This window comes from Halichoerus grypus, chromosome 3, assembly GCF_964656455.1.
Source record: "Halichoerus grypus chromosome 3, mHalGry1.hap1.1, whole genome shotgun sequence".
Taxonomy (NCBI): domain Eukaryota; kingdom Metazoa; phylum Chordata; class Mammalia; order Carnivora; family Phocidae; genus Halichoerus; species Halichoerus grypus.
The window spans coordinates 129,750,139-129,759,746 of record NC_135714.1 but is presented as its reverse complement, the minus strand read 5'-3'; the positions used below and the strand labels follow the sequence as shown (position 1 = coordinate 129,759,746).

General features: G+C 40.1%; 1 protein-coding gene across 3 annotated transcripts in view; it reads left to right on the top strand.

Annotated features, from left to right (window-relative positions):
- Window positions 1–860: 860 nt before the first annotated feature.
- The window catches only part of GATB (glutamyl-tRNA amidotransferase subunit B), a 91,797-nt gene continuing 83,049 nt past the window's right edge, over window positions 861–9,608 (top strand). The window contains exons 1-2 of one of the 3 annotated variants that reach the window (XM_078069311.1): window positions 861–1,084; window positions 2,999–3,149. In XM_078069311.1, the coding sequence (XP_077925437.1) occupies window positions 909–1,084; window positions 2,999–3,149 (327 nt within the window). In that variant the 5' untranslated portion in view covers window positions 861–908. The remainder of the gene's footprint in view (window positions 1,085–2,998; window positions 3,150–9,608) is intronic. The other 2 variants (XM_036092461.2, XM_036092536.2) reach the window with 2 other exon arrangements.

The following is a 9,608-nucleotide window of genomic DNA, read 5'->3' as shown; positions in this document are numbered from 1 at the left end:
AGAAGATAAACATCAGATAGTCATAAGCATAATATGGAGAAGTAAAATAGGGTGCTAAAATAGAGAACAGCTGAACGACTATTCTAAATTGTGTGCTCAAATACATCAATGGGAGTTTCAGAAGGGTTTGAGTTTCAAAGCGGGAAAATAAAAGAAGTCTGTTGGGATGATGGCATCTGCTATCAAGGCTTTTTTGCATGTAAGGAAAAGTGTTTCAAATACTGAGCAAGTACAAAAAGGAAAATAAGTTAAAATGTACCTGAAGGTACAATCTAGGTCTGTTTGTCTCCAAGCACCTCTGCTTAAATACAGCACTTACCACCTACATGAAAGTGTCCTATTTTTGTAACTTTTCTGTATGTCTCTCCCAACAATGCTTACATTCTACGAGAATATTGGCCATAAATGTCTGGCTCACTCGTCAGTGCCTAAGAAAGTAGGCATGCAAGTAAGTATTTGTTGCATTAATGCACAAATTGGTGTGTGAACTAGCAGAGTAAACAGAGAAAATAACTGAGTGGACTTGGAGGTTCGGAAGTTTTCCCAGAGATGTCAAGTTCATTTACTTCAGCTGTAAGGGTTAACCGAGGTATAAAATCCCGGCCAGGTTTCTCAGCTTTCGATCTCCGCACCACCTGCTCTCTTTCAAACTCATCCACATGCGCCCCGCCACAAACCTCCCCAACTCCCCGCTAGGAGGAGTCACACCTCCCGACCCAGAAGCCCTCCCACCCTCTCCTCTATTTCTCCTTCCCTCCGCTCCCCGCCAGGGTTCCGCAATGCTCACCGGGAATAGTAGTCTTCCGGTGTGAGCCTAATAAGTTTTATTCGTTTTTTAGAACTACGCTTCCCAGAGAGCCTCGCGGAAGAAGGAGACTGTATCACCTGACAAGGACCCTGGCGGGGCAATGGCGGCGCCCGTGCTGCGCTGGTCGTGTGTTGGAAAGCGTTGGGTTTTAGCCTGCATTGACGGCGGTTCTCGCCACGGAAGAGGGGCTGCGATTGGGTTCACGTCCAGGAGGAAAAGGGGACAGAGCTCCGTGGCTCAGCAGCCCCTCATCACCGCCCAGAAGTCAAGGAAAGGGTATACTATTTCATACCATTAATACCCATTTAAGCGTGAGGTGGAACTGCGGGACTGGGGAGGTGATGGCCACTACAGCCCCGCTTCAGTCTAGACGTTTTGATGGGGGGCGGGGGAGTAGGGGGGAGTGAGGTTGGGCTATAACTTTCAGCCCTGAAACCTAAATGAAAGCACAAAACTAGCTCTCTGTCAGCCCCTCCTCCACACGTAAAACACTCTTCGAATAGGTAGGCATATATGGGGAATTCTCGAGTGTAAAATCGCAGGTCTTTTCTTGAATGTAAAACTACACACACAGAAAAGTGGATTCAGTCACCTTACTAATAGCACAAGTGGTCGGTGGCACCAGAAAGCGGGATCTTATTTAGCTGACATTTATTTAGCGCTACTATGGGACAGCAGTGTTCTTAAAGTAGAAAGGGAGCCTTTACCTACGAGCTCAGGATGGTGGTGGCTTAATGTCATTACTCCGAAAACACCACTGTCTGTGGAGGCGTTTCATGTTGAACGTGTTTCTAGACCTAGGAGGATGCAGTCGATACAAGAGATCTTCCCTCTGATTAGTTTGGCTTATTTTGTTAGATATTCTCTAAACAGCTGTTTATACTTTATAAGACTTACATAGTTTCTTTTTAAATACAGAAACAAGGCACGTGTTTACTAATCACTAGCCTTTGAGATAGTTAAGTTGGCATTATTTTTGCTTTTCTGTTGGAGCAACAGAGGGAAAATGTCCAGAAGCATTCAGCTTCTATTCCTTTCATAAATTAGATCATCTGACTGTATTTTTTTCTCTCATGTAACGAAACTGCAAAAACAGTTTTGAGTGATGTTTTAGTGAATGCAGAATTTCTGATGAGTTTTTCATTTATTTCCTCTCAATTGCCGGCGGTGCTTCCAAACTTTAAAAAGAAGGAATTAATCTTCTCACAGTACTATAGATATAGAACTTCATGTGTTGAAATAATTGGAACAAAACCCAGTACATATAAACAAAAATCTAGATAATACAGAAAATTGCTTGGGAGAAGAGCAGGATAAGAACAAGGTATAGAGGGAGTGTGTGTAAACAGGCATTGTCCAGGATATATGGTTTCAGAAGGAATAAGCACACTTATACGAACCTAGAGAGACCTGTGTGTTCATACAGACCCAACAGAGTAGGACAGGTTATTATAGGATTTAACAACTTCTTAGATTTGATAGCAATCAAGCATAAACAGAGGAACCTGAAACTATAGGGAATTGAAAGTGATTTGGGGGCAAAAAAAAAAAAAAAACCCTCATCTGATGGTTTAATGTTTTCATTTGCCCAAAATCTCAAGAAGAGTATGATTTAGTGATGATCTGTTATATCTGTGTCACTCTGACCATTTTACTTGCAAGCCATTGTTATGGTTCAAAACATGATAAAGAATTTCCCTTCCTTTTTAAATAAGTATACAGCTATTCACCATTATTTCTCTAGTAATAGAAGCATGATGTTTATGTTAATTCTAAAAATGTTTGCAAGGTAAGCTTTCATTTACTGAGTTATTAATTGATAAAGGACAGTTAATCTAGAAAATACTGCTTTTCACTGGAGTCAACCAAGCAGACGTCATCTGATAGCCATTTCTAAATTGTTTCAAGATGCCATATTTTTCCTTCATCACCTTCCTCTTTGTACAGTGAACTCTTCCTATGTACCATGTTGTAAATGAATTTTATTTTGCTGGTCTTGTAGATGTTCATCATGAATTGCTTTTGATTCAGTCATTGATACAATATGACATATTTTTAAATGTAAGAATCTAAAATCTGTTTTAAGTTAAAAACACAAATAGCAAATTACCATGTGTGGTTTGGGGTCGTAGAAATTCATGCATAGTGATGGATCTAACTACTTCTTAATGATTCTTTCTTTCTCTTTAGCGAACACGAGTGGGCAGCTGTGGTAGGTTTGGAAATTCATGCCCAGATCTCTTCCAACTCTAAACTCTTCTCTGGATCTCAGGTCCACTTTGCAGCACCTCCAAATTCTTTGGTATCTTTTTTTGATGCATCTCTGCCTGGAACTCTGCCGGTAAGGTTTTTATTTAATCATATTTTCATTAAAAAATGTTTCTCTTTTATTGGACGTAGATATTGGTTTCCTTGTTTTCACAGCTTGGCACAACTCTTAGAAAGTACTTTTTTAGGGAATTTAGGGAAGTAGGATGAACTAAATGTCTTCTAAAGACCCATCTCTGTAATTCTGTTTCTAAGCCTAAACGTCATCTGTTTGTTCATACATGTATTCACTCATTTCACACACATTTTAAAATGTCTACAAAATACCAGACACTGTGCCATGAGCTAGAACATGAAGATGAGTGACAATCTTTGCCTTTGAGGGGTTTAAAAACTAGGTAGGGAGAAGTGTCTTATAAAAGTGTCTACTTATAAACAAGTAGGGTACTGTGTGATTACACCTGTGAAGGTGATATGTAAACATGGTTTTGGAATCCAGAGGAGGGACACCTACTTCTGTAAGAGAAGGATTATTGTGAGAAATTGAGGTATGAGTACGATTGGAAAACTTGTTGGAAGAGGTGGTGTCTGAGTTATCTGAGAAGTCAGGAGTTAGGCAGATAAATGAAGGAGGAGGAGGAGTCTAGCCACAGGAAACAGCATATGACGCATGATGTTACAGTGTCAGATCAATAATGATTGTGATTATTGAAAACTAAGTGGTCAGTAATGGAGAGAAAAAGTCAACCACAGTAGGCATTGAGTTAACTATTCATTTATCTGCTCATTTTCACTTAAACCCAAGGAATGACTAGGTCTGTTGTACTCATCAGCAAGATTGCTATCATATAATTTCATATGGTTGGCTGGATTTTGAAGAAGAGGATGGAAGGAACAATGTGAATATTTGAGGTGATAAATAAACCATAGTCTGTCCAGGACATATAGCATTGACTGGGTGTGGGATTTCCTGCCATCCTTGGAGGGAATGTGTATAGATGGTGGTGATCAGGAGGGAGGAGGAGGGACCGTCACGGGTGACTTCCATACTCTCTGACTCTTAAATACAAGCGAAAGCTGGTTGATTTGACCATTGGCAGGCTTGCAGAGGCACATTTACCTTTCTCAGAGTCTCTGCCCAGAGTAGAAGGTTATGGGCAGTGCCTCCGATGTGTCTGCCATACCCAGAGCTTTGGTTATATTGGGGCAGTGTCTCTATCTTGGAACTTTTTCCTTACTTGTGCATTTTGTTGTGGAGGACTCCCATCCCTGCAAACTCCATCCAGGGTCACCTTTGATTTACTCTTGAGTCTTTCTGGGGGAAAGACAGATAAAGGGGTGTCTGCCCCTCCCTCCCTCTGGCTTAGACTGTCTATCTGTGGAGAAATCATTTTTGTTTTCTCCAAAAATGTTTGGGAGAGACAATTTTTCAATTACAAATGTGGGAGTTCTTTTTTGGGCAGAGATGCGGATATAGTAGAAATGGAGTAATATCTACTCAGACAGGTGAAATGGAAAACAATTCATCACAGTACCTCCTTTTTTCCTTCTGAGCTCAAAACATTTTTTTTCTCCACATGGTAGTTCATTATCAAGAGACTACAGGTAACCTCTGAATTCTTTCTAGGTTTTTCCAGCTGAGAATATAGTATCCAGCAAAGTATTTATTATAGTTCACATTTGGAAATAGATCTATTTGCAGATAGGCATGTTTTCCATAAATAGGCTCTTCGATTGTGGCTAAGTGTGGTCAAATATTAGAGACAGTTCAAAACAACTAAAATGTCAGCATACTTTGAAAGACTTCTTGCTGTATACCAAAGAAGAATGTGCTTGCCCAGTGATAAGCATAGTAGTAAAACAGTGAAGGTGTGTGGGGACATTTGAGCATTGAGAGCTTGGCTTATATTAATTACAGTCAAAGTCTAGAAATCAGTTTTGCATGAGCTGGGATTTTTTCTCTTCAGAGCCTACCACACTCATGATTTAAGGAGCCTAAGGGCTTATTCTCTTGACAGAGCTAATCTACCTCTTCTAAAATGTTTCTGTCTTTAAAAGACCTATTTTGGGGTGCCTGGGTGGCTCAGTCGGTTAATCATCTGCTTTTGGCTCAGATCACGATCCCAGAGTCGTAGGATCAAGTCCCACATCGGGCTCCTTGCTCAGCAGGGAGTCTGCTTCTCCCTCTGCCTGCCGTTCCCTCTCTCGCTCTCCCTCTGACAAATAAATAAAATCTTTAGAAAAGAAAAAAAAGACCTCTTTTAGTATGTGAGCAAAATTATACCAAAACTACCAGAATAAAACATTGCCATTCCCATAGCACTTCAAAACGCTGTGATTTACGTAAATGTATTGAAACATTTAGACAGTTGCCCTTTTCTAAGCCCTTAGATGGTGTATTGGTGCTATGATATTCTGACTCAGCATTTGGTTGTTTTTGTACAAAAAAATGGTGACCATTTGTCAAATACGCTGATAAGAAGATAGAAAAAGGCAGCCAAAAGAATTTAGGTTATAATGTAAAGTCTTTTTTTGGAGATCATATTCATTTGCTCTGCTGGCCCATTATAATGGGTGTCTTCTGTAGGCATTTGATTCTCCCTCTCTCAGTTGTGTCTTTATTCACTCAGCTGACACTTATTGGGTGCCTACCATGTACTAGCCATCGTACAAGCTCTGACGTGACGCACCTTTGAACAAGATAAAAGATAGACATGGGTCTTGTCCTCATGATGCATGGACAAGTAAGCAGGCACTTGCAGTACCTTTTAATGAACATACTGGTGGTGAGAATACAGAATATGTGCTTGAGAAGCACATAGGAGGGCCAGCCAACACAGATAGACAGAATTTGCAAAATTGGCGAAATAAAAGTGAATAGGATGCACAAAGACCAGAGGAGAAACAGGACAGGTCTATGAACTGAAGGAAGTTCCATGCATGGTAGCATAGAACTTGAATATGGCATGGCAAGAGGTGAGCCTGGTGTGGCAAGAATAGTCTGTACCATATAATCCCATTTGCAGGGAGGTAGGAAGAGGTGAGGAGAGTACAGGGTCAAGTCCAAAGAAGAGAGTGTTTTGAGAAGGAGGGAGTATAGTGGTCTCGAATGTTACTGAGAGGTCAAGTAAGGTGAGGACCAGGAAGTGGCCGTTGGATTTATCAACAGGAGTATGCTTTGAAAGAACAGCTTCAGTGGAGTGATAGGAGTAGAAAGTAGGTGGTAGTAGATTGAGAAATACAAGGAAGTTGCAGAAGAGGTGAGAGAGTGTGGGCAACTGTTTTAAGAAGGTTGGCTATGAAGGAAGAGAGAATGCAGGAGGTGAAAGGAAACATGGAATCAAGGGGAACATTTTTATTAGTCCTGTTTTCCTTAATATTGGAGAGATTTAAGAAGGCTTAAATACTTATGACTTATAGTCAACAGTAAAATATTATACACTAAAAAAATGTGTAACGAAGGTAGATCTCATGGGAAGTGTTCTTACTGCAATAAAATAAAGTTTTTAAAAATACTGATGAGGAACCAATGAAGAAGGGAGTTAAAGACAGTTAAAGAGGCATGAACGTGTGCATTTTAATCTGTCTCTTGCCACCCCAAAGAAACCCCACTAAAATTATAGTAAAAGAATCTAATAGTTATAAAACCTGCATGAGAATGGGAGACCAGAGTGCATGACAGAAGGTAGATGGAGGAGGGCTGACTTAGCAGAGCGGAGTTAACTATAAAGGGACAGAAAGCCTGCAGAAAGAGCCACTAGTGAGAGATGAGATGGCATGCCCTGCATAGCCTCAGAAAGGGTCCAAATATGGGATCCTTAGGTTTTGCAAAGGCCAGGGGGAGGTGGAAACAAGGGGTTAATTCAGAGTCTGGATGAGGAGCAGATAGACTTAAGGTCCTCTCCTTGACCCTCTGCAGCTGCCCCACTCTAATAGGAATCTATAGTTTTGGGAGAAATTCAACTGGTGACACACTCCCCGTGGGAACCCCAGGCAGAGAAAAGGCACTGGTGTCAAATGGTGTCTGCATATAGACTCCAGGGCCTGCCCAGTGCTTTTCTCCACCCTGTTTGAGGAGCTCAGGTGACCTATTATAGCCATTTCTCCTCTTCCTCTCCTCTGCCAAGCAGGAATCTGCAGGAATTTGTTTGGAGATTACATGTCCCTGGAGGGAAGAACTTTAGTTACTGACACTTGGGGGTTGTCTCTATAAAAAAAAAACTGCCTGGCTACCTGATTGTCCTAGAATGCAGGCCATCAGTCAACAAGCCCTGGATACCTACGTAGAACTTTTAATCAGCATTTTAGTATCTTACTTGAAAATATAAACCAATGGCCAGAAATCACTAGACATTTGAGGAAGTGCTCCAACATAATGGACAGGGCCCAAAATAAAAAGACTAAAAAGAAATAAGAAGTAACAGATAATGCACAAAGTAAAAGAATACTTTAAAAATTAAAAGTTTTTATAAATATCCTCAGATAAGAGAAGGTAGCTGCATCTTTGAGATAAGAACATGGTACTACTTTTTTAAAAATAAAGAATCGGAACAAAAAGCTCTCAGAAATTAAAATTATGATAGCAAAAAAAAAAAAAATCCAGGAGAGTTAGAAGATAAAGTCAAGAAAATCTTCCAGAAAGTGTAACACACGTACAGTGAATTGGACAGCAGGGGATAAAATAAGAAAATTAGAGACTTGGTCTAGGACGTACAACATCTGATTCATGGGAGTTCCAGAAGACAGAAGAGAGGAAGCTATCAAACAACACAGATTAATTTCCCAGAACTGAAGGACCTGAATCTCCAAATGGGAAGGGCTTGCCAAGGACCCAGTGCAAGGAATAAAAATAGTCTCACATACGGGCATGTGATCATGAAGTGTAGGAATGCCAGGCATAGAGATAAGATACTGGAACAAAGAAGAAAAGAAAGGTCACATGCAAAGGACAGGGAATCAGAAAGTCATTGGACTTCTTAAAAAGCAGCACTTAAAGCTGGGAGAGAATGAAAGAGTGCCTTAAAAAAAAATCTTAGAAGGAAAAAAAATCGTTCTAATTTAGAAGTCTGTATCCAGCACTATAAATTAAGTGTGACAGTAGAACAGTGATATTTTCAGATAGTCAGGTTCTCAAAAAATTGGCCTTTCACTATCATCAGAACCTACTGGGGTGATGGAGGGGTTCCAGATTGCCAGCTCTGCAACGGGCCCAGGGAATCTGGTGGGAAAAGAGGATGGACGGCTCCAGAACAGAGCGATTTCAAGAAAAAAAAAAAAAGTGTAGTGTAGTGGGAATAGCAGATATCTAATGTTTGTATAGACACAAGAATTTCACATATACACTGGAGTCTTTGAGAATAATAAGCAATAGATAATAAAATATTAAGCAAATGATGAAATGAAGCCCCATCAACTCCAGAAAAACAAAATGTTCAAGAAAGGAAATGTAATCATAGTATACTTAACAGCTCAGCAGAGAAACATATTTACTTAATAATAATAATAGTAGAAGAACCAACTCTGATATAACTAGGATATTGGGAAATAAAAGAACTAAATTCTCATCTATCATTATCAGAAGTTACATTCTGAATTGACATAATGGACCGAAAAAAGTAATGTAAGAATGTGCTCTAGGAACATTTTTGGCCACAGATTAGGGGAGGCGTCTTTCTCCTTTTCAGACCCTAAGTTGGTTGATTGGGGGTTTGGTTTTGTTTTGTTTTGTTTTTTAATTTTTAAAAATAAGGCAATGAGTGAAAGATTTAGAGCTCTTGAGAGACAGATTATTAGTCAAAAGGGTTTTCAATGAAGTTTTTAAAAATTTTATGTAAAGGTGATATTAAGTAATCATATATTACCTCTACTGTTTTCTCAGCCTTCTACTGGTCAGATATCTTTTTTGTTCCCAAAGTCCAAATAGTGATGTACTCCCCACACCCACCAACCCCCACCTATAACTTCCACCCTTACCATGCTCTTAGGAGGAATAGGCTCCTCCACATTCTAGATTAACCATACCCAAATTCACACATGTGGTGGGGGTACCTGCTTCCTTGGGGGGTGAAGTGACCTACCTACCTACCTACCAGTTTGACTTTTCAGACTTTAATGTTATTTACCTTACCATGGGGTTGCACTTAAGGATGGCATATTTTGGGGGCGCCTGGGTGGCTCAGTCGTTAAGCGTCTGCCTTCGGCTCAGGTCATGATCCCAGGGTCCTGGGATCGAGCCCCGCATCGGGCTCCCTGCTCCGCGGGAAGCCTGCTTCTCCCTCCCCCACTACCCCTGCTTGTGTTCCCTCTCTCGCTGTGTCTTTCTCTGTCAAATAAATAAATAAAATCTTTAAAAAAAAAAATAAAAATAAAAAAAAAATAAAAAAAAAGGATGGCATATTTTGTTCTTGAATAGAAATGGAATACAGTAGCAAGTATGGGTAAATTCTTATGAGACAGTAATATTAAAAAATATTGTGAAATATCTTATAACTTCTTTAAATTATCTCTTGGGAATGGAATGGGCCAAGTCTTG